Source organism: Oncorhynchus mykiss, chromosome 1 (assembly GCF_057628025.1).
Source record: "Oncorhynchus mykiss isolate SJ-2025 chromosome 1, ASM5762802v1, whole genome shotgun sequence".
NCBI classification, from domain to species: domain Eukaryota; kingdom Metazoa; phylum Chordata; class Actinopteri; order Salmoniformes; family Salmonidae; genus Oncorhynchus; species Oncorhynchus mykiss.
This window is the reverse complement of record NC_143022.1, coordinates 75,458,763-75,486,754: the sequence shown is the minus strand read 5'-3', so window position 1 is coordinate 75,486,754 and position 27,992 is coordinate 75,458,763. Positions and strand designations below refer to the sequence as shown.

Genomic DNA, 27,992 nt, shown 5'->3' with positions numbered 1-27,992 from the left:
ATCAGCCTTGGTCAGGTTTTCAACAGTTCAACATCATTGAACACACAAGGTCTGGAACAGGGCAATGGTTGAGCTATGTTGTTAAAGCAGGAAGAGAGTTGAATATAGTGATGTCTATGTGAATCAGGAAGTAGCCAGTTGACTGGGTGCCTTGATTGCGGACACACCAGTACTCCCACACAAACATAAATACTACCAGAGACGTTCTCTCTCATCCATTCATGGCTCCACATCTCCTCCTTGTCCTGCGCATCCTGTTCTTCCTCACTGGAGTCTCAGGTAAGTGAACGAAGACCTTTAGTTGTTTGATATTATTGGGCTTAGTTCCTCCAAGTCAATCAGTGAAAACATGCTGAAAGTCATAACACTTGTAATGTTCTGTCTACTTTGCCCATAGACATTGTGGTCACATTATGGATTTCAGCATTTTGTGGTCAGGTGATAGATGCATGCTGTTTTTAATAATTTATCTTGTGAAACAGTTCAACAGTTGTATATTTCTAGTTGTTGCGTAGCACATGTAAATGAGACTTCAAGTAAAAGAGAAGTAACATATTATTAATAAATAGAAGAGAAAAAGTGATGTGTCTATCAATATCAATTCAAACAAATGTGCAAGTTACATATTTTGCAGAATTGTTTTTTTTCTGGGTTCAATGTACTACAGTAGATGTCAAGAACAATCCAGTCAATTGTTTTACCACAGTTGTCAGACGTTTACATACACTTAGGTTGGAGTCATTAAAACTTGTTTTTCAACCACTCCACAAATATCTTGTTAACAAACTATGGATTTGGCAAGTCGGTTAGGAAAGTATCTATATCCACAATAAAACGAGTCCTATATAAACATAACCTGAACGGACGCTCAGCAAGGAAGAAGCCACCATAAAAAAAGACAGACTACGGTTTGCAACTGCACATGGGGACAAAGATCATACTTTTTGGAGAAATGTCCTCTGGTCTGATGAAACAAAAATAGACCTGTTTGGCCATAATGACCATTGTTATGTTTGGAGGAAAAAGGGGGAGGCTTGCAAGCCAAAGAATACCATCCCAACCCTGAAGCCCGGGGGTTTCAGCATCATGTTGTGGGGGTGCTTTGCTGCAGGAGGGACTGGTGACCTTCACAAAATAGATTGCTTCATGAGGAAGGAAAATTATGTGTATATATTGAAGCAAAATCTCAAGACATCAGTCAGGAACTTAAAGCTTGGTCGCAGATGGGTCTTCCAAATGGACAATGACCCCAAGCATACTTCCAAAGTTGTGGCAAAATGGCTTAAGGACAACAGAGTCAAGGTATTGGAGTGGCCATCACAAAGCCCTGACCTCAATCCTATAGAAAATGTGTGGGCAGAACAGAAAAGGCGTGTGCGAGCAAGGAGGCCTACAAACCTGACTCAGTTACACCAGCTCTGCCAGGAGGAATGGGACAAAATTCACCCAACGTATTGTGGGAAGCTTGTGGAAGACTACCCGAAACGTTTGACCCAAGTTAAACAATTTCAAGGCAATGCTACCAAATACTAATTGAGTGTATGTAAACTTCTGACCCACTGGGACTGTGATAAATTGAATAAAAGCTGAAATAAATCATTCTTTCTGCTATTATTCTGACATTTCACATTCTTAAAATAAAGTTGTGATCCTAACTGACCTAAAACAGGGAATTTTTACAAGGATTAAATGCCAGGAATTGTGAAAAAGTTTAAATGTATTTGGCTAAGGTGTATGTAAACCTCCGACTTCAACTGTATATTCTAAACATTCCCAAACTTGAATCTTTTTTTATTTTTAAATAGATATTTTAGTTGATTAATTAGAGATTTTCTCCATAGTTTAGTGGTGTAGTAATTTCCATGTCAAAGCTAAATATGACTTTAATTGTTCAAGCGTTGCCTCTGTTCTAATGGATGGACATGGGTGTGTCAACATCAGCAGTTACATGTCTCAGTTACTGTATGGTGTTACAAACACATGGTGTGACCACAGTTTGCCATTTTTTTTACAGAAGTCACAAATTCAATCATTACAGTAGATCAAGTTGTTTGGCTGATCATCTGATGGGATTTTCTCTGTTGTTGTGTCTACAGATACACAGAGTGTGTCCACAGTGAGTCATGTGTCTGTAAAGCAAGGAGGCTCCATCACCATCCCATGTCTCTATAATCAGAAATATAGAAACAATGTGAAATACGGGTGTAGGGGATATTATTGGTTAGGTTGCTCTACTGTAGTACGCACTGACCATCCTAAGACCAGTGGAAAGACCTCAATCTCTGATGACATTAACCAGCTAGTCTTCACTGTGACCATGACAAATCTTAGTCTTAGTGATTCTGATTATTACTGGTGTATTGTGGAGAGGAAGAGCAAGGCAGATGATGGGGATAGACTGCAGATATCTGTTACTCCAGGTAAGATCCAAACACTGCTGTGTCCATTAATGCAGAATTAATAGTAGTGCTCAGTAATGTCTCACATGTTAATGTTTCATAACAGTCCTGTTGATGAGTGTGTTACTTTTCCCTCTACAAAGTAGTCATGCATATTTTCACCAAATGAAATCCATAGAGGATATTATATTGGTATATTACATCTCTGCGCACCTCCTGGGTCAGAACAGACAGTGTGTTTGATAGAATCACATGTTTCTGCATCATCATCAAACACACTGTCTGTTCTGTATGCTATAGTCTGTCTATTGTACGTACTATCAGTGACTGACCCAGTGTTTCAACTTATACTTTCTCAGTGTAATATGAATATCAATAATGACTAGATAGTCTCCAATATATATAGGTGTATTCTTTGTCAGACTCCTCCAATCACAGCCTCTGTCATTGTGTTCAGGTACTCCAGAACTCTACGTGGACCAACAACAGATGACTGGAGTTGTAGGAGGGAGTGTCACTGTGCTCTGTTACTATAGTTCACAAGGAAGCACAGGGGGGTGGTGCAGGATGGGAGGCTCTTGTGTGGCTGTGGGACTTTCTGGGGCTTTAGATGGAACATTTGTGAAGTTAGTGCAGGAACAGAGAGAAACCACCAACGGTTATGTCTTAATGGTGAATATGAGTGGATTGATGATGAAGAACACTGGCTGGTACAGGTGCGAAAAGGGAAAACTACACATGCCTGTTCATATCACTGTCAATCAACCAACCACAACGCAGAGCACCACCACAAGTAAGTACAGAGCAATCCCATATAACCAAGTCTGATTCTCTTTTTATTCATCCAGTACTGTTAGAGATTAAGGAACATTGAAAGACCTTTTCTGAAACAAAGTGGAAATCTATTGACCATGCATTCTCTTGAATTTATCCGGTCATTCATGTTAAATATCATTAAGAAAATGGATTCATTGAATTAGATTCAAATGCGTGTCACACATTAGCTAAGGAAGCCTGGCAGTGATTAGTTTCAATCAACATCACAATTACCCGATTTTATTCATTTGAATATTAATGATATACCAGTCAGTTTGGTGCTTATTTATCATTTCTGCCTCTCACAGCAACACAAGCTCCATCCACTCACCAAGCGTCACTAACCAGTGCTGAGTCTAACACTTCTCCGCCCACAGTTTCCCCATCTGTTACAAACAGGGACAATGTTGTAACTAACGAGAACACAGATGAGAAGCACCAGAGGTCAGTATTCATTCTTCACTATTTCCCTCACTTTTACAGTCATCCAAATAGTTGGTGATAGTGTAAGGGTGTTGGGGATAAGGTTATTATAATAAATACAAACGAATAATGAAGAAACTATTTAGTTGAACTTCTGAAATAAAATAATTAACACACCTGCTTAAAAAACTAAAACTATACTGAAATTATTTTCTTTAACTCCAAAGCGAACTAAAATATAACATAAATAATTACGATCATCTTCAATTTTAGTTTTGGGGCAAAAATGAAATGGGGTTTTCAATGTTGTTTTATAGCTTCTGAATCTGACGGGTCACATTGAGACTGACTTTCCTTTAAAGGTATACTCAGCGAGATGTTGTTGCCACCAGCAGCACTGCTGATATTGGTTGCATTCCCCTGCTCAGACATTACATGCATCAACCAATGGTAGCGTGCAACGTCATCGACTGTGCAGTCAGACACCAGATCGCTATAACATGTCCGTCATATTCCTCTGCTCAGACGTTGCTGACGCCTGCCAGATCTTACAACACCTGGATAGGTATTTTACGTACATGTTATATCACCTGACCACATCATATGGTAAAACAGTCTGGTGCCTGACTGCACAGTCGATGACGTGTCATGAAACTATTGGTGGATAGAGCCTGTAAGTAAGCATTTCACTGTAAGGTCTACCTACACGTGACAAATAAACATGGATTTGATTTGATACATGCAATGTCTGAGCAGGGGAATGCAGCCATGATGTGGTTAACTGATATGTAAAATAACTTTCAAGGTGTTGCAAGCTCTGGCAATAACACAGAGTATCTGCCCATGTGCACGGGTGCTCTTCACACTATTACAACACCATAGCTACTGACCAAAACTACTGAGAAGTTTAGCCTCTCGCTACAATGTTCCTGGTTGTTGCGGCTATTGACATACTACTGCAGTTTACTTTGTGCATCTATGTAATCTCACTGAGTCTACCTTTAAACCCAACCTTACCAACGACCTCACCCATCACCTCGTGCGTTACTGTCCCACAGTTGCAAGAAGTGACATCCCATAAACACATAAACGGCTCCTAACCTCCCATGCGTTGGCTACAGCCGAATCTAAGTAATATAAAAAATAAATGTTAAAGTTAACCTTAAACTAAATAAAACTAGTAAATCAGATCTGAAAACTAACTGAAACTAAACTGAATTACAAATAAAAATATTAAAACAAATAGAAATAAAAACTCAAATCAAAACACAAAACTATAATAACCTTGGTGGAGACACCTGTGACTAGCAAGGCTGATCAAACCAGAGACCAGTGTCTGGGTTAACAAAAATTACTGTAGTTCCCCACATTACAAAACTATCTGTCTGTTTCATTTTCAGATAAAGAAAAATGTATACAAAATGAAACATCTTCCTTAAATGTTCTTGCTTAAGCATTTACCACCATGCCTGTGGTTATCTATATATTCAATTTGATTGTATTTTATATTCCAGTTTGCTGGAAGTCCTGTTCATTCCTCTGAGCCTGTTGGTGGTGTTGATAGCTGTTACCTTGGTCACATTGAAGATGTTGAGAAAACATAGTAAGTCTTTTTTTTTATTATATTTAAAATTGTCTAATGTTTATGACTAATGTCATTTGCAGAATATTATAAATACAGTAGAGTTCTTGCTTCCACAAATGAAAGGTTTGACATGAAAGATCATTAGTACCAACATCCTCTTTTTTATATTTCAGAGGACAAGAAAGCAAAGGACCAACCACCAAACACCACAGTGGTAAGCTATGATCATGTTATCTTCTCACACATCTGTTCCTTTCACTTCTTGATATTCTAGGGCTCACTCTGGTTAGTAGTTAGTCATAACTAACACTTTATAACCCAATCTCTTACAGTATGTGAATATTAAAATAAACAGTTTAAAGATGACTAAATAAAAAAATAAAAGTTCTGCGCTAAGTGTGCGTCTTTAACTACTGGGGAAAAATTAAACTGCAAAAAAATATCTAATTCATGTCAGTATGCATGAGGTACAAAATTCTTCTATGGCTTATTGTAAAAAAACATGGTTTGATGTTAACAAGGTTTGTGTTTCATTATTTCAGCAGTCTTCTGACTCTGAGCAGAACATTACCTACAGTACTGTGAGTCACATCAGAGGATCAACACAACAGGTTAAACCTAACCCTTTTGACCGAATCTCCTCCAACACAACCTAAACCTTCTGCAACCCAACTCAACCCTCCTCAAACCAACCTAACCCCCTCCAAACCAACCTAAACCATCTGCAACCAAACTTCAGCCCCCCACTTCAAACTCAACCCAAACCAACTCAAAGTGAAAGTCCACAGTGTCAGTCTCTCGCTGAGATGATGTGATCATGTTACTCTCTGTCCTCCATCAAACAGGTCCTGAACCCTGAGAGCCACGGTGACTTGTACAGCACTGTGATCCCTAAGCAGCACAGGACAGCAAAAAAGGTAAACTATGCTCATGTTATCTTCTCACGTATCTGCAGGGGTGGACTTAGTGATTTGGAGGCCCCTGGCAGAGGCCAGTCTGAGGCCTCCCTCTCACTCATCTGTGACTTTCTCTTCTTGATATTGTAGGGTTCTCTTTGGTTGATAGTTAGTCATGCCTAACATTTTAAATCAACTCAATCTCGTATTTTTATATACAGCACTGTGATTCCTAAGCAGCAAAGGGTACATTTAAAACTAAATTAACACACAAGCACTGCTGGTCTTGTAGAGTTTTTCTGTCTTGAAAAGCAGAACTTATTGGTTAGCTGTAATGTATTGTAGTGTCATGCCTTTACTATCATTAACTGAAGACTGATAGTTTTTATCAAAGATTCTCTGTCATTAGTTACTATGCGACCAACTGATTAATCACATAAGTAATTAACTATGAAATCGGGGCACCAAGGAAAAATATTCAGATTACAAAGTTATAATTTCCTAAAATAACTTTTCAGATATTTTATCTGATCAATTAGTCTTTGAATTAATGAATTATTTACTTTACCTCACGTTAGTGTCATTCCAAACGTCGTAAATTGTTGGTTATCTGCACAAACCCAGTCTTCACTATGAATCATCCATACATCAATTGTCTTAAATCATTTATTTTTTGCTAACTAAGTAATTCACAGAAATGCATAAACAAACAGTAAATATGGTTACATGAAATGATAGAATGTACCCTATTGGGCTGAACCGGCATGGTGGCTTGTTTGACAAAAGGGGAGTGGGGGGTCGACTAAGAAGTCACTACAGAGTTAATAATTATAACAATTGAAATGCTAATCCTTACACATGAACGCTCACTCAGTCGGGAACAATTGCAATCAATATATATATTTACGCTCTGTGTGTCATCTAGATCGCTGGTGAAAAGTTCATTTATTTTGTAGAATTGTCCGTCTCTCTCCCTCTCTCACTCTCAAGGTTGTGGTTAGAGGGGATTGTTCAGGGTGACATTCGTTATAGAATGGATGTTTTGGTGGTTGTCGTTCTTCGCGTTCAATGATGCCGAATTCCTAGCTGCAGACTAGTAATCAATACCAAAGACTTGTTCTTATTCTGTCGGTATCGACACTCTAAGAGTTTAACCACGTGGTATGGTTGAAAAGATTCAGCAATGGTCTACACCTTTAGCCATCTTGTAATTGAGGTAAGCTTAGTCTGGAGATAATTTCTCGAAGTTGGGTTTTATTCGGAATGGCAGAAAAGGGCTGTCCCAGGATGTCTGACCCTAGCTGGACTCAGGGGCGGTCCTCTGATTTAGTTCAAATCAAAAGGGAATTGTATTTTTCTTCATTAAACAGTCCACAATCATATTACACAATTATACAAACAGTATCATACTCACTCATTCATATTATACAACAATTAGATGTAAACCTCATATCTGAGGCTATTATATAAACAGCGTTATGGTAATGTGGCCACACCGTCTCTCTTTCCCAAGTTTCCCAAGTTGCCCAAGTTGTGACAAATGGACTAGTTCGTAGCTGGATTCTTCACCGGTCTTTTACACTTTCTCTGGAACATGAAATTTGTTCGTACCTCAAGTTCTGTGAGGTGGAAGGATTTTCTTTGTCTCCATGAAAAACTACTCTCTATAACTGTGTCCATGAGGTCTTCTCAGGAATTTACGACCTCTGACCACAGCAGCCTAGTTGAAGGAGGCAAGGGGGGGAGGGGGGGGGGGGGGGCAGGGAGAGGGGGATGGTGTTGCTATACTCAAAGAGGCCAATGTCATGACAGTAGAATGTAAAATGGATGTATATGTTTTCTGAATAACTCCTTGTGTAACAGGACCCATTACCTGATGATGCAGTGACATACAGCACCGTGGTCACCAAGAACAAGGTCCAACCAAATGTACAGAATTTAATGATGTTATGTTCCATGTTTAGCAGTGTTCTAGCCACAGCTAGGCTAATAGTTATTATGAACTAATGTGTATACTCTGACTGTTTAAGCATGGTAAATAACACCAGTTAAAATATTAAGAAAATGCAAAGATTGGGCTGACTAACAATTATTATGTGTTTTGTGTTTTCTGAATAACTCTGTGTGTCTGTCTATGAACAGATTCCATTACCTGATGATGCAGTGACATACAGCACTGTGGTCCCCAAGAACAAGACCCAACCAAATGTAGGCCTACATAAAAAGCAGATATTCTGTTTTGATGATTTGACTAACTTATTTGTGCCTGTATGTGTCTACTGTGTACTGCATCAATACAGAAGGCGCTGTATATCACCATTATAACTGTGTGTGTGTGACTGTGTGTGTGTGTGTGTTCCTCCTCTCTTACAGGCAGCAGAACCAGATGATGTGGTCTACAGCACAGTGGCCCAACACCAGAGATAGGTCTGTGTAAAGCATAAACATAACATTACTCTTCAGTCATGCAGCATGTTTGCCTTTTCATTTGCTGTCATCCTTTAACTTCGTCTGACAACATGTTGCTATGATAGTGAATCCAGTGGAAAACCACACTGCACACAAATGATGGTTTTAGGTGAGTGACTGAAGGTTCACTTTCTCTCCAGCAGGGAGTAGCAGCAGAGCAGTGACAGCATTAAATCCTTGGTCCCAAAGAACCAGACAATCTTTATGGGGGAAAATACTGGAGCATCTCAGTGTACTAAGGCATCAGAAGAAATGTGTCCAGATTGACAGTAAAACATATAAGGTTATTTTATTTGTCACCCCCTGCCCCAACCCTTTCTCCTTATTATTTTTTATTGTTCACTTTTTCTTTTTAAAGGATGCATTAAAATGTATGTAAGGGGACAGCCGAATAACCCTTTTAGGTTTGATATGGCACATCTTTTTCTAAGAGTGTAGGCTGACTGTCTTAAGTGGAAAGGTAGGCCAAACTTTTGAAAGCACCATGCTCAGATTCCTGATTTAATTATTTGCAAACAGCGACAGTTTCGTTGCAAACAGGACAAACTGATTTGGCATTGGAGAAATATGAAATATTTAAGGCTCTGGTCTGTACAGGAGGTGAGGATAAATGGGATACATGTTCAATGCAATCCACTTTGTTTAAATTATTTATTTTGGGTAGAGGGGAGGGTCACTTGTTTTCTTTCTAGGGTTTAGGTCAAATATATTTAGCTGAAGAGCGGGCCATCCAATTTCATTTCAGAGAGGTCCGATTTTCTCCATTTAACTCTTATTATAATTAACGTTCACTCCCTAACCTGTATATATTATAGACTGAACGTCTTGTATTAAATTGTCACAATTATGTCCATGTGGACATTTAACTAACGTGTGTTTCTTCAATAAAAACAGAATAAACCTGAATGTTTTATTTTTATTAAAGAATATTGAGTAAGAGCCTTATGTCAAAACTAGCCTATTGAATGCAATTGTTGCTATCTGCCACTGAGGGGGGAATTATCACCCAAACAAAAGCAGGAAGAGAATAACAGATAATCAATGAAGTTTACGAAACGGAGTCATTTGATTCGGTGCCTCAGATCTTGGCACACAATTGTACATAAGTACCACAAGACATACAGACTCCAAACCCACAAATGGTTCTTGTACATCCCTCTCCCTCCTACGTATCATCTTCTCCAGACTCTCAAGTTAAACTGTTTATATCATTAAGAAGTCGCAGTGTTTTGATTCTCTCTTCTTTATTCAATGCATTTCTATGTAAGAAAGATCTGAACTACATCACAGTTTTGGGTGGGGAATGAACACTGGCGAAAACACATTGCTTCTGTCGTGAAAAAATACATCAATATTTTATTGAAATCAGAAACAATTTTATTTGGTTTCTTTAATAAATACATCTCTTAAACTTAAAAAATGTATATATATATATTTTATATTGTTGGTAAAATGTCTTTACATTGTTGAGTTGCTTTAATTACAACCTAAATGGGTGTCATGTTTTGTTGTCTGCAGGAAGTCATGATGTGAGTGGTGCTTGTGAAGACAGGAGGATCCATTACAGAGCTATAGAGATATAGAAATCATGTGAAATACTGGTGTAAAGGATATCGTTGGAACAGATGCTGTTATGTAGTCCTCAATAACCATCCTAAGAGCAGGGATAAGACCAGAATCACTTATGATATCAATCAGGGAACCTTCACTGTGACCATGGCTGACCGGGAGCCAGGGGACTATGGGTATTACTGTTGTGATGTGGCGGATAAAATGACAGTTTACAGGATACAAATGTCCTTATCATTCACTCCAGGTAAGATGCAGACACTGTTTGCATCTGTTCTTCATTTTCCATTGACTATCCTGTTGTTGAGTATCCAGCCTAATGTTGCCCCATTGTACATTTTTCGACGACAATACTTTTATGGTGGATATTTCCAAGTCATGTTAATCTGTTTGATGAATAAGCTAGACCATACATTGTCCAGATCTTAATCTCTCTCAGTGTTGTTTACTTTGTGTGTAGATAATACAGAACTTTACATGGACCGACAACAGTTGACTGGAGTTGAAGGAGGGTGTGTCACTGTCCATTGCTACTGTTACACCCATGGCCCGAACATGGTTTGGTGCCTTGTGTTTGGGGTATCCTGAGACTTTGGATGGCACATCATTAACATTACAGCCAATCAATGGTCAATCCAGCGGTTATGTTTTGATGTTGACCCTTATTAAGTGGACTGAAGATGAAAAACACTGACTGGTACTGGTGTGCAATGGGAGACCTACAGATGCCTATTCATATCAATTAAGGAATAAGGCATGAGGGGGTGTGGTATATTGCCAACATACTACTGCTAAGGGCTATTCTTATGTACGACGCAGCGGAGAGTGCCTAAACACAGACCGCAGCCATGCTATATTGGTCATATACCACAAACCCACGAGGTGCCTTATTGCTATTTTAAAACTGGTTAACAATGTAATTAGAAAAGTAAAATAAATGTTTTACTGTTCAGCCAATCAGCATTCATAATTTCAATCAACCAATCAAAACACAGAGTACCACTACCACCACAAGTAAACACAACAGTGTTATGTAATTAAGTATCATCTTGCTTGGGTTTCATGTGCACCAATCAGATTTTCGAATTGAGTCTTGCTATACAGCTAGATCTGAAGTTGCTTTATTTGCTGAGCAAATGTTATTGTAATTGAAACATGCTGTTGATGACGGCTTGTTTTTCATACACTGCAGTTCAGGCTGTCTTTCTGGTATACCAGCTATTTAATGTGTCTTCAAACACTCAGCAACCCTCTGCCAGTCCAAATTCTGAGCCTGCTGTCAGGAATGACAAGTCTCAGTCTGCAGACAACCCTTCTGTTCCTGTACGCAACACAACCCTGGGAGCTAAAGGGGACGTAGACGACAACCACCATAGGTCAGGCCGCTCTCAGATCCATCTCTTAATTATTAATCCCAAACAAATTATATTAAATAGAAATAAAACAATATTTTGATTTCATTTTCAGATGCAATATTTAGAAAAAACAGCATTTGAAAAGGGTATACTAGTAGCCTATCCATTTGAAAAGGGTATACTAGTAGCCTATCCATTTGTGACAGCAGCATATAACAAATGATCCAGCCTGGTCTCATAGACTGTATGAACTAACGTAAATATACATCTGGGACAGTCAAATTACTATGACATCTTACTTTTGGTATGTTTACATAAGACAGATGGTTACTTAAGGTAAAAGCAAAAGTAGGGTGGTTGGTCGGGGTTGTACTCACAACCCAAAGGTTGTGAGTACACATCACATCACGGACAACTTTAGCTAATTAGCAACTTTTCAACTACTTACTACTTTTTAGCTACTTTGCAACTACTTAGCATGTTAGCGAACCCTTCCCCTAACACTAACCTTAATAATTTTAGCTAAACCTTTCCCTAACCTTAACCCATTAACCAAACTCCTAAACTTAACCCTAACCCCTAACCCTAACCAACGTTAGCCATTTAGCTAATGCAAGGCACCTAGCTAGAATTTGTAGCATATTAGATGTTTTGCAAATTCTTAAAATATAATACAAATTGTAATTCATAACATATAATACAAAATGGGTGATGGACATCCACAAATGAATACATACCATACGAAACATAACATATCATACAAAATGGATTGTCTCGGATTACATACAGAATAATATGAAATGCTTTGAGACTAGTTTCGATTAGTCTAGTAATAATCTATTTAGCTGTCTTTTTCTATACAACATATCATGAAATGTAAGCTTGCTGTTTGTCCTCCATCAGTTCCAGAGACCTGAAAGATTGCTCATGCCTCTGAGCATGGTGGTGGTGATGACAGTTGGTGCCTTTATTGCAGGGAAGATGTTTAGAAAGTACAATAAGTATGTATTCTATTATTTTTAAACAATAGTATATATTTGACTAAGTTGAGTTACAGTTGAATGACTCCTGCACACATTATTATGATAATACTCATCATAGATCATATTTTGTACAGCATCATTCAGCACTGAGGAGACTGGTGTGTTTTTTTAGCAATGTGAAACCCCAGGGAGACAAGTGTTTTTGAAGTGAGACAAAGTTTAAGGGGCACTATTGGAACAGATTCAGGACTGTGCTACTGTAATTAATGTAATTGATGCCCCTCTCTTTCTTTCAGAGCACAATAAGGTCAATGCCCAACCAATGAACACCTCAGTGGTAGGCAAATCTCATGTTATCCTTCATTTTTGATGCATGCTTTTCTCATCCTTATCCCTCTCTGACTCGAAGGTGCTGTCTTTGGGTGATAATCCAAATCTGTTAACCAATAATAGATACACGCAGTTAAATGCTTGATTGAGAACAGGATGCAGGATTGCGCAGGATTTTAATCATACAGTAATTAGTATTTAGGCCATTAACTGTAAGTATGTATGCCTATTTTTATGAAACTGACTGGATGCCAGAAATATGTGCAATATGGAATAAGTATACATACTGTGGAGAAATGTGTGCATGTTATCTTTCTTACTCTTACTGTGTGCTTTGACTGTGGTATTGTCACACTGGAAATAACTTGGGGAGGTTGAGGCAATTGGTGTCATTTCTTGGTCAATTGTTGTTCCTTTGTGGTCTAAGACAGTGTGTTGCTTTTCGCCAGAGAGACGTAGTATATTGATGCTGTCAAAATGTATTAAAATAACATCTGTGTATATTCTAATTGAAATTGTGGATTGTATTGATTGTTGAATATTTTGGTCTTAATTATTTTATTAAACCTGTTTTTTTTTGTGTTGACCTGCAGGAGTAATTTCCTGAAGTTGATGATGTAACATACATACTGTGGTCACCAACTAAGAGCAGAACCCTACAAAAAGTACAGACCAAGGTAGACCAATGTGCTGATATCTGTTTTGATAGCTGATGTTTAATATGTGTTTTAATACCTGACACATATTTTGTCAGTGTAAGCATATTTACAACAGTGTAATAACAATTATAACCGTGTTACTACTTAACATGAATGACTAATTAGACTAATATGTTTCCAACCTGTATATTCCATCAAAACATACATCAGTCTTCACCTCTACCTGTCTATGTGTTTCTTCTATCAGGCAGCAGATCCAGGTGATAATGTGGTCTACAGCTCACGAGCCCTACACCAGAGAGAGGTTTCTGTTGGCTACTAGTGGGTTACTGAAGGTTCATTTTCTCACCAGCAGGATAGGCTTTTTTTTTTTGGTTTCCATTTCTGAGAAATTCTTACAAAGTAAAAGCACTGTCTGCAACCATATCTGTCCTGTTTGTTCCCACAAAATCTCATGAGATGAGATGAATGGAGGTAGCCTATAAACCATCCTAAACATGATCATTCCTCTGAGATTGAAAATGATAACAATGGTCAGAATGAAGAGCCTTCCACAAGAAACAGCCATTCTACAAGAAACAGCCACTACAAGAAACAGCCATTAGTATGTAAAGTATTTTATTGTAAAAGATTACAATTCTACATTTGAGGGTATCAATCTGTTGAATACATAGTGGTATGAGTGCAGACGAGTTTATGAATAAATCCTTAATAGTAATTGTAACCTATACACTAGGAGGCAGGAATCATGTGCAGAAAGTGAGTTTAATAATAAAACAAAGGCAGATTAACAAAACAGGAGAAGCGCCCTGAACATGACCAAACCAATACTACCTGCTGACTGAGGCTACTGAGGGCTGAATAAAGGGAGAGTAATCAAGGTAGTGATGAGGTCCAGGTGTGCGTAACGATGGGGAGCAGGTGTGCGTAATGATGGTTGCCAGACTGGTGGTTAGTAGACCGGCGACATCGAGCGCTGGAGCAGGGGAGTAGGCGTTATAAGTAATGAGCTGATTAACTGTGTTCTCATTAAACTTGTTTGAGAGATTTTAAGGAAAGACATGCTTATCTAACATTAAAAGCATTAAACGATGCCATCTCTTTCTCTCCAAGCCAAGCTACACAGGTAAAACTTGTGAAAATGTTTTCTTGAAGATTAGTCTCTCATCCTTTCTACTAGGCAAAGTATCCAAATTAATTACATGGACATCATTTCAGCAATAGATGACACATGGATTTGACAAGGCATGTTTCCGAGGCATGTTCATTGTGACAATAGCACAATTGTAATACTTACAGGTAACTGCCAAAATAAAGGAAACACCAACATAAAGTGTCTTAATAGGGCATTGAGCACCACGAGCCAGAACAGCTTCGATGCGCGTTGGCATAGATTCTACAAGTGCAAGGAACGCTATTGGGGGATACGACACAATGTTTCCATGAGAAATTCCATAATTTGGTGTATTGTTGATGGTGGCGGAAAACGCTGTCACAGGTGCTTTTCCAGAATCTCCCATAAGTGTTCAATTGGATTGAGATCTGGTGAATGAGACACTGGACGGCTCTGACTTAGAATACGTGGACAACTACAAATACTTAGGTGTCTGGTTAGACTGTAAACTCTCCTTCCAGACCCATATCAAACATCTCCAATCCAAAGTTAAATCTAGAATTGGCTTCCTATTTCGCAACAAAGCATCCTTCACTCATGCTGCCAAACATACCCTTGTAAAACTGACCATCCTACCAATCCTCGACTTTGGCGATGTCATTTACAAAATAGCCTCCAATACCCTACTCAACAAATTGGATGCAGTCTATCACAGTGCAATCCGTTTTGTCACCAAAGCCCCATATACTACCCACCATTGCGACCTGTACGCTCTCGTTGGCTGGCCCTCGCTTCATACTCGTCGCCAAACCCACTGGCTCCATGTCATCTACAAGACCCTGCTAGGTAAAGTCCCCCCTTATCTCAGCTCGCTGGTCACCATAGCATCTCCCACCTGTAGCACACGCTCCAGCAGGTACATCTCTCTAGTCACCCCCAAAACCAATTCTTTCTTTGGCCGCCTCTCCTTCCAGTTCTCTGCTGCCAATGACTGGAACGAACTACAAAAATCTCTGAAACTGGAAACACTTATCTCCCTCACTAGCTTTAAGCACCAACTGTCAGAGCAGCTCACAGATTACTGCACCTGTACATAGCCCACCTATAATTTAGCCCAATCAACTACCTCTTTCCCAACTGTATTTAATTTATTTATTTATTTTGCTCCTTTGCACCCCATTATTTTTATTTCTACTTTGCACATTCTTCCATTGCAAAACTACCATTCCAGTGTTTTACTTGCTATATTGTATTTACTTTGCCACCATGGCCTTTTTTGCCTTTACCTCCCTTCTCACCTCATTTGCTTACATTGTATATAGACTTGTTTACACTGTATTATTTATTGACTGTATGTTTGTTTTACTCCATGTGTAACTCTGTGTCGTTGTATCTGTTGAACTGCTTTGCTTTATCTTGGCCAGGTCGCAATTGTAAATGAGAACTTGTTCTCAATTTGCCTACCTGGTTAAATAAAGGTGAAATAAAAAAATAAAAAAAAACACACACACACACACACACACACACACACACACACACACACACACACACACACTTTAAACCCCTATGCTCCTTTAAGACCCCTCTTTCAAAGTCACTTAGCTCTCTTCTTCTAGCTATACTTGCCAAAATAATGGGCAACTAGGCATGTGTATACATGACCCTAAGCCTGGTGGGATATTCATTGCTTAATTAACTCAGGAACCACATCTGTGTGGAACCTCCTGCTTTCATTAAACTTTGTATCCCTCATTTACTCGTGTCTCCTTTACTTTGGCAGTTACCAGTATCTGTTTTTATGTCTCAACCATAAAGCTTTCTTAGAAAACATCCTACAGGCAAAGCTGCAGGAAATTGGGGTGCTGAGGGTGCTGCAGCACCCCCTGAAGAAAAAAAACAATATATATACATATATATATATATACATATACAGTGGGGCAAAAAAGTATTTAGTCAGCCAACAATTGTGCAAGTTCTCCCACTTAAAAAGATGAGAGAGGCCTGTAATTTTCATCATAGGTACAATTCAACTATGACAGACAAAATGAGAAAAGAATCCAGAAAATCACATTGTAGGATTTTTTATGAATTTATTTGCAAATTATGGTGGAAAATAAGTATTGCACTGTTGTTTTCCCACCAATAGAATTATGACACTTTATGAATATGGTGTAATTGTAAGAAGAGGTTGTCTTAAAGGAGAAGTACAAACTAACAGGGAGGAAAGTGATATCAGGGACACAGAAATTCTAAAATAAGAATAACTAAAATAATAATGAAAAAAACATTCTTGACGAGAGAATTTAACAGACAATAAAATAATGACTTAAATTAGGGCTTATTTTTCTCATGGAAGTTGATGAATAACACCCAGGGACATGGTACAAACATCTACATCCACTGAAATAAAGTGTTAAAATGCGAAAAACTTTCTTTCAAGATCCATATTTTTGTGTTTTTAAGGTAAAGGACACCTGACTTTCTATTTAAAGCCTTTTGGAAACCAAATTGTAAACAATTTAATACTGAATAAGAAGTGATATTTCCTGAGGACAGAAAAAGCACAGCAATGTAGGAATGAGCCAACCTGCAAAGTGACATTTAACGTATACTGTACCTGTACCATTGTAACTCATTCGATGACTATAGCCATTGTGTAAAGGGTTGAAACAAGTAGTATGCCATATTTATGAAGATATTTCTGCGAGAATATGAATCAGCAATACTTAAAGGTTCTTCTAAGCAGCAACGCCAGTGAAGGCTCCATTTGCACCTCATTACTATCAGACAGGAACAGACCAACACAGGACTCAGGAGTTAATACACAAGATTATCAGTGTATTGAGGATGGGGAATAAACTACAAATAATCATCATATAAACAAGCATGCTGTATGTATTAGCAGACAATTTACAACATTTTGACCATTTCAGCCTTGGTCAGGTTTTCAACTGTTCAACATCAGTGAACACACAAGGTCTTGCACAGGGCACTGGTTGCATTATGTCTTTAAAACAGGAAGAGTTAAAGAAGTGATGTCTATGTGGATCAGGAAGTAGTCAGTTGCCTGGGTGCCTTGATTGCTGACACACCAGTACTCCCACACAAACATAAATACTACCAGAGACGTTCTCTCTCATCCATTCATGGCTCCACATCTCCTCCTTGTCCTGCGCATCCTGTTCTTCCTCACTGGAGTCTCAGGTAAGTGAACGAAGACCTTTAGTTATTTGATATTATTGGGCTCAGTTCCTCTATGTCAATCAGTGAAAACATGCTGAAAGTCATAACACTTGTAATGTTCTGTCTACTTTGCCCATAGACATTGTGGTCACATTATGGATTTCAGCATTTTGTGGTCAGGTGATAGATACATGCTGTTTTTAATGATTTATCTTGTGACTTATCTTGTACTTTTCAACAGTTCTGTATTTCTAGCTGTTGATTAGCACATTTAAATGAGACTTCAAGTAAAATAGAACTAACATATTATTAATAAATAGAAAATAAAAAGTTCCTGTGTCAATCAATATGAATTTGAACAAATGTGCAAGTAACTTATTTTTATTATTTTTAAATAGACATTTGAATTGATTAAAACCAGAGATTGTCTCCATAGTTTAGTGGTGTAGTAATTTCCATGTCAAAGCTAAATATGACTTTAATTGTTCAAGTGTTGCCTCTGTTCTAATGGATGGACATGGGCGTGTCAACATCAGCAGTTACATGTCTCAGTTACTGTCTGGTGTTATAAACAGATGGTGTGACCACAGTTTGCCATTTTTTTTTTTTTACAAAAGTCACAAATTCAATCATTACAGTAGATCAAGTTGTTTAGCTGATCATCTGATGGGACTTATGAGCAGCTGGGTAAAATTAAAGTACCTAAATGTGTTCTCTGTTGTTGTGTCTACAGATACACAGAGTGTGTCCACAGTGAGTCATGTGTCTGTAAAGCAAGGAGGCTCCATCACCATCCCATGTCTCTATAATCAGAGATATAGAAACAATGTGAAATACGGGTGTAGGGGATATAATTGGTTAGGTTGCTCTACTGTAGTACGCACTGACCATCCTAAGACCAGTGGAAAGACCTCAGTGTCTGATGACATCAACCAGCGAGTCTTCACTGTGACCATGACAAGTCTTAGTCTTAGTGATTCTGATTATTACTGGTGTATTGTGGAGAGGAAGAGCAAGGCAGATGATGGGGATAGACTGCAGATATCTGTTACTCCAGGTAAGATCCAAACACTGCTGTGTCCATTAAAGCAGAGTTAATAGTAGTGCTCAGTAATGTCTCATAAGTTAATGTTCCATAACAGTCCCGTTGATGAGTGTGTTACTTTTCCCTCTACAAAGCAGTCATACATATTTTTACCAAATTACATTCATAGAGGATATTATTCTGGCAGATTACAAACATCTCTGCGCACCTTTTGGGTCAGGACAGACAGTGTGTTTGATAGAATCACATGTTTCCGTATCATCATCAAACACACTGTCTGTTCTGTATGCTATAGTCTGTCTATTGTACATACCATCAGTGACTGAACCAGTTTTTCAACTTATACTTTCTCAGTGTAATATGAATTTCAAGAATGACTAGATAGTCTCCAATATATATATTGGTGTATTCTTTGTCAGACTCCAATCACAGCCTCTATCATTGTGTTCAGGTACTCCAGAACTCTATGTGGACCAACAACAAATTACTGGAGTTGTAGGAGGGAGTGTCACTGTGCTCTGTTACTATAGTTCACAAGGAAGCAGTGGGAGGTGGTGCAGGATGGGAGGCTCTTGTGTGGCTGTGGGATATTATGGGGCATTAGATGGAACATTTGTGAAGTTAGTGCAGGAACAGAGAGAAACCACCAACGGTTATGTCTTAATGGTGAATATGAGTGGATTGATGATGAAGAACACTGGCTGGTACTGGTGCGAAAAGGGAAAACTACAGATGCCTGTTCATATCACTGTCAATCAACCAACCACAACACAGAGTACCACCGCAAGTGAGTACATAAAACCAAGTATGATTCCCTTTTTATTCATCCAGTACTGTTAGAGATCAAGGAATATTGAAAGACCTTTTCTGAAACAAAGTGGAAATCTATTGACCATGCATTCTCTTGAGATGATCCTGTCAGTCATGTTAAATATCATTAAGAAAATGAAAACATTTTATACAACTTTTTCATCATAGCTACGAAACAGATTTGAAATGAATAGTGAAAATTAAAAGATTTGGATTATAATCATCATCTGAATTTCCTGTTTCAATTTATTTGAATGTGAATGATACACCAGTCAGTTTATTGGAGCTACTTTATCATTTCTGTGTCTCACAGCGACACAAACTCTGACCTCTCACCAAGGCTCACTATCCAGATTTTACACATCTCAGCCCACAGTCACCCCTTCTGTTCCCACAGACCAGAACAATGGGGGAACTGACGAGACGCAACAAGAGAAGGACCAGAGGTCAGTATTCAGTCTGCTGCATATCCCTCACTATAATAGCCATCCAAACAGTTGGCTATACTGTAAGGGTGTGGTTCACCTGACTAGAAAGGCTGATCAGAGCAGAGACAGGTGTCTGGGTTAACAATAATACTTTAGTTTCCCAAATCACAAAGACATCTATTTAATTTTCAGCTCAAGAGTAGTGCATACTAAACAAAAAACCTTCCTTAAATATTCTTGTTTGAACATGTGTCACTTCCTCATGGTTCGATATCTTTGTGTGTGTCCTGGGACTTGCCTACAGGAGGTCTGTGGATGACTTTAAAGCAACTTTTCACACTTCCACATTCAAATATGAAAACTAAGATGTTGAGCAGAGGAGGCTGGCAGGATAAACTGTAGGAGGATGGGCTCCTTTTAATGGCTGGAATTGAATGAATGGAACGGTATCATTCCATGAATTCCATTCCAGCCATTACAAGGAGCGTGTCCTCCTATCTCTCCGCCAACCAGCCTCCACTGATGTTGAGTGGTTAGGAAATCAATAGATATACAAGATGTGTTCTGAAGAAGGACAGTACAGTATGACAGCTTATGTTATCTCTCTTTTTAAATACAGGAAGTTCCCCCTGGACACTTATCTCTCCAAAAACTGTCTACCTGACTGCAATTTTTATAATGTCATGACAAAGTAATTGTGTTCTTCTACAGATTGGAACACATGTTCTTCTACCTGTTGAAAGCTGGAAGTGTACTGCCCTTCCTCCTGTGCACCATCATTGCTGTGGTGAAGTTCAGGGAAAACAGACATCAAGATGATACCAAGGATGCATTGACACCAGAGAGTTGTTTCTGGAGAAATTTACCAACAGTTTGCACCAAATACTTTTTCCCCGAAAGAAACAACAACACACTGAGTGTACAAAACATTATGAAGGAATCACTACAGTAAATATAATATGTTTCTAAACACTTCTACATGAATGTGCATGCAACCATGACCACGGATAATCCTGAATGAATAGTGAATAATGATGGGAGAAAGTTACAGAGGCACAAATACACCCAAGACAAACACAATAACAGAGGAGGTTAGCATTTTTTGCAGGGTGGGAGGGGTGGTACGATATTTGTGCATCTGTAACTTTCTCACTCATAATTTTTCACTATTCATTCAGGACTTTCCGTAATCATGGTAGCGTCCACATTAATGAAGTAGTGTTTAGAAATGTATTCTATTCTTATTTACAATAAAAGTGACGACAAAAGTGATGACACATTACATTGCTTACCATTCATTTCTATTAGGCACAAAATAATCTCAAACACAACCAAAACAAAAAGCAAATGCATCCAACAAGTTTGTAGAGTCACAAACTTGATGTAATCATTGCATGCTGGGAATATGGGACCAAATACTAAACTTTGGACTACTTTAATATATATACGTGAATTTGTCCCAAAACATTTAGTCCCCTAAAAGGGGGGACTGTGAACAATCGGTTGTTGTAATTTCTAAACAGTTCACCCGATATGAAAGGAAATACACCAAAATTAAAATGAACAGTCTGCAATTTAACCCCACAGTAATTGAGGTTAAATTGCAGACTGTCAAAATTCTAAGTGTTGAAGTACAGAGCCAAAATAACAAAACATGTGTAACTGTCTCAATACTTCTGGAGGTCATACTTTTGGCCAGGTGAATCCAGGTGAATGTTATGATCCCTAATTGATGTCACTATTTAAATCCAATTAAATACGTGTAGATGAAGAGGAGAAGACAGGTTAAAGAAGGATTTTTAAGCATTGAGAAAATCGAGACATGGATTGTGTACCATTACCCTCTACAGGATCGGTTGGTTTCCCTGTGGGAAGGTTGAGCTAACGTAGGCTAATGTGATTAGCATGAGGTTGCAAGTAACAAGAACATTTCCCAGGACATAGACATATCTGATATTGAAAAAAAGAGGTGGATCCTTAAAAGGTTTTAAGAGGGTGAATGGGCAAGATAAAATATTTAAGTGCCTTTGAACGGGGTATGGTAGTAGGTATCAGGTGCACCGGATTGTGTCAAGAACTTTAAAATGCTGCTGAGTTTTCACATTCAATAGTTTCCTGTGTGTATCAAGAATCGTCCACCACCCAAAGGACATCCAGCCAACTCTACAAAAATGTGGGAAGCATAGAAGTCAGCATCGGCCAGTATCATTGTGGAACACTTTCGACACCTTGTTGAGTCCATGCCCTGACAAATTGAGGCTGTTCTGTGGGCAAAGGGAAAGGTGTTTTGTGCAATCAGTGTCTACAACGGTCAATAGGCTTTACCTGTATTTTTCCTTATCGTAACCTTCATTCTACATTTTTGTATACTTTCAATATTTAGTTCCCTCTGGGAGTAAGAGCTATACATCTTCATTCTTAGATCTACGTGCAGTATGCCATGCTGTAAATGTGGGTATCAGATTCTATTCCCAACAACACATTGTATTTTCTATATGAAAAATCTGTCTAAACACCACACATTAGCAATAAGGATATATATACTTTATGTGTGTACTGTATTTTATCTGCACATGATGTATGATTCATGGTTTTACATAATTATTCCACTCAAATGTGCATGTGTTTTGAAATGAAACTCTTGACCAATGTAGTGCTGGCTATTGGCAGTGTCTCTAACCCTTTTCCTGATGGTTATTTCTTATGGTTTAATGTAACAAATCACAGCTGTTGTGTACTGTTCCATCAATAATTCTGTGTGCTAACTTGCTGGTAAACCTTGTTAATAAAGAAACTCTACGACTCTCAATATCATTTGCCTGGATTTTATAACCAGAAAAAACACTAAAGACTGCCTCCTAATATCTTACATATTGGTGACATTGTAACTCATTCAATGACTACAGCAAGGGTGTTAAAATGGTTGAATGAAACATTATGGCATGTTTCTTGTGGTTAATTATTTATTATCAAATGAGGAGAGACAAACTTATCACACGAGTTATACTTAAACAAATTATTTATTCACTTATTAATAAGGGAGCAAGGTCACTACATGCACACAGAGTGAAAGGAGTGAGAGCTGAGACACAAGGGGTTTATATAGAAACCCAAGATCGGCTTAGTCATGGTTGGTTCCACCCCTCCCTGGCAGATCAGGGCATCATAAGCTCTACCAAGCTAGCCTCCGTTCTCTTCTATCTCCCCACAGCTGTGCCCTTGGAAGATAGCAAACGAACAGGATGGGCTGAAGAATTGTGGTCACTTCTCAGAGGCTCTTTGTCTTAATGCCGTGTGACCAGGTTACTCAGAAGCAAAGAGAAATTTGAAACAATACCAGTCTATTTGTTCCTCAAGCTTATCTGTATCCCATGTCAATGACTACATGCGTAGGTAGACCAGCTGTGGGGAGTGAGTGTGGAAGAGATGAACCATCCTTTCTCAGAAGCACAGCACTGGCACTAAATAAATGTCTTTACTATTGTTAAGCATATAAATTGTTAACTATTAATATTAAACAAAAAAGGTAAATATGTGATTTGTCTCTCACATTCCCCTCTTAGAAGATTCAATCTTCTATAAAATAACATGACATATTCACACCATATGTAAAGATAAAATTAGAAAACCTTCCAGATGTAACATATTAGGTTTATTTATCCCTGTCAAGGTACTGAGTTTCAAACCTTTAACCTTCATACCATAAACAGTTCAAACTTGCCAGTGTCTGCTGATGACAGCCAAGTGGATCCTTTCTCAGCAATGCGCTTGCTCCCAGTTTACGAGAGAACACCTGGCAATCACAGAGTCTGGGCGTTCAGCCAATATTCCACTCCCACTGACCTGACCTTGTCATAGCAAAGCCTCTGTCTACAACAGACGCATTTCTAAGTATGCAACAGGTCAAACATCACTGTCTTCAGCAGTAAAATGTAGCTCATGCTTCACATCATTGTCATGGCAACAGTTAACATTACATTTGGCCTTGAATTTGTTACCAGTTTTAAACACATATTGCAACAAAACTTCAGCATGAGGATGAGCTGCAAAATCAATGCAATGACTAAAACAACGGTCAGACACAGTTGCATGATCCACCCTCCAAACTTAGTATTACCTGGCCTAGCAAACAACGGTGGTCCTGTGTGGTTGTGACACAACAGAGAAATGTCATAAGGTCAGAGTTACATGGTATCTCCACTAAGAATGGGAAATCCATTTGTATAGTCAGATGAACCCCTATGGGAACTCCCACAAGTTGTGAATCTGCTCCTACCTTAACTTGATTGTGGCATTTAACTTGACTGTGAAACATCCACTAAAAACAAAAATTTAAATAACAAATATTCATAACATAAACATTTAGTTAGTTTTCACTTTGCTAAATCTTAATCAGTCCAAACCATTTAAAATTTGAATTCTTACTTTCTGATTAACTTTCCAATCAACTTTGCCTTCACATAGTGCAAAACATTCTCAAGGGAACCGTTTAAACAATACAAAATGATACAGAAGTACACCCTTCATCTGTACAAAGAAGACAATCATCGCGTTGATGCATTGATCTCCGTCTTCTTAAACAATGGGGGGGCTATTGTTTTCTGGACTCCTGTACTGAGCCTGCCGTTGACTCGAGATGGAGCGGCTGTTATTTAAGTCCCGCTATGGGACTGAGCGGTCATCAGTAGAGTGCGTACCATTTTGCCCATCTTCCAGGACCGGTTGACCTTGAGTCACTGTCCATATGGTAACTGTAATGAGAATGCTCAAGACAAGAGCAAAAAACACATGATGCATAGAGTCTGGGCCAGATTCTCCCATGGCCATCTAGTCGGTGACCTCAGGCATCTCGGCTCCTCCATCCTCTGGGTCTGGTGGGCAGTATGGCACCTTCCTACAGTGGCTGGCATGGATCCAAGTAGACCTCTCAGCTATGCGAACAGCAGTGGGGATAATCAGCATCACCTGGTATGGTCCAGTCCACCTCTGCTGGTTCCAATGACTTCGTCTCAGGACTTTCACCACCACCCAGTAACCTGGTTGCAGTTTGTGCAGGATCCCCACCAGAGGCTGGGGCAGAGCCACTTTCACTCTGGGGAAAATAGCCTTCAGAACATTGTTTAGAGCAGTACAATAACTTACCATGTCATCGTCACAGCCCATCAGTATCAACTTGTTCTGTGGGAAAGGGGAATTGATCATTCTCATTGGTCTACCTGTCAGAACGTCATGAGGAGCCAATAGGGCCCTTCAGGGGTTGTATGAGCCGACATAGGCATGGGAATCCCTCTTCCCATGTTGTTAGTCATACAAATTACATATTTTTCACATAATTGTTCAGCAAACACAGAAAACCCAGGTGCAAACCAAAATGTATTTACAAAATCAACCACTTTCCCCTTTGACACATGGTCTCCAACATGTGACAATTTAGCCAAGTAAGGAAAACAAGAACGTGTTAGGACTGGTAGCCCAGCCGGACCCAGCAAGAGTTTCTGCACCTGATCGTATGTGCAAAGTCATTTCCACTTCTTCGATTCAGCTGGACCTACAGAGGATTGTACGTCAGATATATCAGTAGGAGATTAAAAAGTTAACTGGAAGTGAAACCATCAGTAACACATGGGAATAAGCAGACACAGTTGCTGCTTTGCTGCCAAATCAGTAATTGTGTTGCTCTTGGAGACAGAATCAAAATAGTTAGTATGAGCCAAACATTTACAGAAAGGGGAATAATTCCCCTCAGAAAGGGGAATAATGGCTGTCAAGAGGTTATCAACAAATTTCAAGTGAGAAATAGTTTCCTCAGAGGAAGTAAGGAACCCACGCTGTTTTCACAGGGTGAAATCTGACCTTTGTTTTCATACCATGTCAACCAGAGAAGTGCAGTCGTAGGGTTCTCCATCCATGGTCGGCAACAGTGTTGCTGGATTGAGCCTGAGTCAACACAGGAGACATAAAAGCATTCTTCTCACACACAAACAGATTGAAAGGGTTTAGAATGTGCACAGGGAGACCCAGAAATGGAGAAGCCATGTTGTGACCGTAAATGAGATCTGAGAGAGGCTTGACAACCTCGGCATAGTCAGGCAGCCACACCCTACAGTACCCTGTTATACCAGTCAGTGACATCATATGTCGTTTGGTAACCGGCTGTGGGACAGTGATAATAGCTCGTACTCTCTCTGGACCCCAGCTGCCTGCCATGGGATGGTATCATGTCTCAACATAAAAAATACATTGGGATGGTATCATGCCTCAAAATACAAAATACATTGGGGTGGTACCATGTCCAAAAATAAAAATACATTGGGGTGGTATCATGTCCCATAATAAAAATACATTAGGGTGGTATCATGTCTCAAAAGAAGTTGCAACTAAAAAAAATGTATACTTCATAGCCTTTCTCTGCCAGAACGATCAAAGGAGCTTGAGTGTCAGTATCAAATGCCTCGAGAGTTTCAAAGCACAGTTGTCACATCCTGACCTTAGTTCCTTTTGTATGTCTCTGTTTTAGGTTGGTCAAGGCGTGAGTTGGGGTGGGCATTTATGTTTTGTTCTATGTTTCAATGTCTATGTGTTTGGCCTGGTATGGTTCCCAATCAGAGGCAGCTGTCAATCGTTGCCCTTGGGTTGTGGGTAGTTGTTTTCTGTTTCGTGTGTATCACCTGACAGAACTGTTTCGTTCTCGTTATTCCTCGTTATTATTTTGTTTAGTGTTCAGTTTTGATTAAATTTCCACCATGAACACTTATCACGCTGCGTTTTGGTCTATTCCTTCTTCCATCAACGAAAACCATTACAGAACTACCCACCACAACTGGACCAAGCAGCGTGGTAACCAGGAGCAGAGGGTTCTGCACTCCTGGACATGGGAGGAGATTTTGGACGGTAAGGGACCCTGGGCACAGGCTGGGGAATATCGCTGGAGGCAGCTAAAGCCGAGCGGCGGCGATATGAGGAGTTAGCATGGCAGCGCAACAGGGACGAGAGGCAGCCCCAAAAATGTCCTTAGTGTGGCTAAGTCAGGTAGGAGACCTGAGCCAACTCCCTGTGCTTACCGTGGCGGGAGGTTGACCGGGCAGGCACCGTGTTATGCCGTGAGGCACACGGTGTCCCCAGTGCACAGGCATAGCCCGGTGCGCTACATCGCAGCTCCTCGTATCGGCCAGGCTAGAGTGGGCATCGAGCCAGGAGTAATGAAGCCGGCTCAGCGCATCTGGTCTCCAGTGTGTCTCCTCGGCCCGGATTATATGGCACCAGCCCTACGCATGCACCAGCACAGCCCAGTGCGGTCTTTTCCACCCCGCCGCACTTGCCGGGCTACAGGGAGTATCCAGCCAGGACAGGTTGTTCAGGCTCGGTGCTCGAAACCTCCAGTGCACCTCCACGGTCCGGTCCATCCTGTGCCTCCTCCACGCACCAGGCCTCCTGTGGCAGCCCCACGCAGCAGGCTGTCTCTCTGTCTCATCCCTCCAGGTTCTCCCTCCTGTCCGGCGCTTCCAGAGTCTCCCTCCTGTCCGGAGCTGCCAGAGCCGCCATCCTGTCCAGAGCCGCCAGAGCCGCCCGTCAGTCAGGAGCCGCCAGAGCCGCCCGTCAGCCATTACCAGCCTTTCAAAGCACTTCATGGCTACGGACGTGAGTGCTACGGGTCTGTAGTCATTTAGGCAGGTTGCCTTTGTGTTCTTGGGCACAGCGACTATGGTGGTCTGCTTGAAGCATGTTGGTATTACAGTCTCAATCAGTGACATGTTGAAAATGTCAGTGAAGACACCTGCCAGCACATGCCCGGAGCACACACCCTGGAAAACTGTCTGGCCCCGCAGCCTTGTGTATGTTGACCTGTTTAAAGGTCTTACTCACATTGACTACAGAGAGCGTGATCACACAGTCATCCGGAACAGCTGATGCTCTCATGCATGCCTCAG

General features: G+C 39.8%; 2 protein-coding genes across 19 annotated transcripts; both read left to right on the top strand.

Annotated features, from left to right (window-relative positions):
- The first annotated feature begins 5 nt into the window (after nucleotides 1-5).
- LOC110528758 (uncharacterized) lies at nucleotides 6-9,494 on the top strand. Of its 16 annotated transcripts, none has more exons than XM_090240227.1 (12): nucleotides 6-279; nucleotides 2,097-2,420; nucleotides 2,857-3,192; nucleotides 3,524-3,659; nucleotides 5,153-5,241; nucleotides 5,397-5,437; nucleotides 5,766-5,834; nucleotides 6,069-6,140; nucleotides 7,983-8,036; nucleotides 8,262-8,327; nucleotides 8,493-8,546; nucleotides 8,732-9,494. In XM_090240227.1, exons 1-11 carry the CDS (start codon nucleotides 222-224, stop codon nucleotides 8,544-8,546), a joined length of 1,299 nt encoding a protein of 432 aa, XP_090096353.1. In that variant the 5' UTR covers nucleotides 6-221; the 3' UTR covers nucleotides 8,732-9,494. The 16 variants fall into 16 exon arrangements, with proteins under 16 accessions (XP_090096353.1, XP_090096349.1, XP_090096381.1 ...); XM_090240223.1 differs by having other exon boundaries at nucleotides 8,729-9,494; XM_090240255.1 differs by having other exon boundaries at nucleotides 81-279; nucleotides 3,593-3,659; nucleotides 8,729-9,494.
- Nucleotides 9,495-17,624: 8,130 nt separating this feature from the next.
- Nucleotides 17,625-22,873, top strand: LOC149985639 (polymeric immunoglobulin receptor-like). Of its 3 annotated transcripts, none has more exons than XM_036984814.2 (5): nucleotides 17,625-17,802; nucleotides 18,515-18,838; nucleotides 19,278-19,613; nucleotides 20,034-20,082; nucleotides 20,776-22,873. In XM_036984814.2, exons 1-5 carry the CDS (start codon nucleotides 17,745-17,747, stop codon nucleotides 21,014-21,016), a joined length of 1,008 nt encoding a protein of 335 aa, XP_036840709.2. In that variant the 5' UTR covers nucleotides 17,625-17,744; the 3' UTR covers nucleotides 21,017-22,873. The 3 variants fall into 3 exon arrangements, with proteins under 3 accessions (XP_036840709.2, XP_090096398.1, XP_090096393.1); XM_090240272.1 differs by having other exon boundaries at nucleotides 19,977-20,082; XM_090240267.1 differs by having other exon boundaries at nucleotides 19,950-20,082.
- Nucleotides 22,874-27,992: the final 5,119 nt, after the last annotated feature.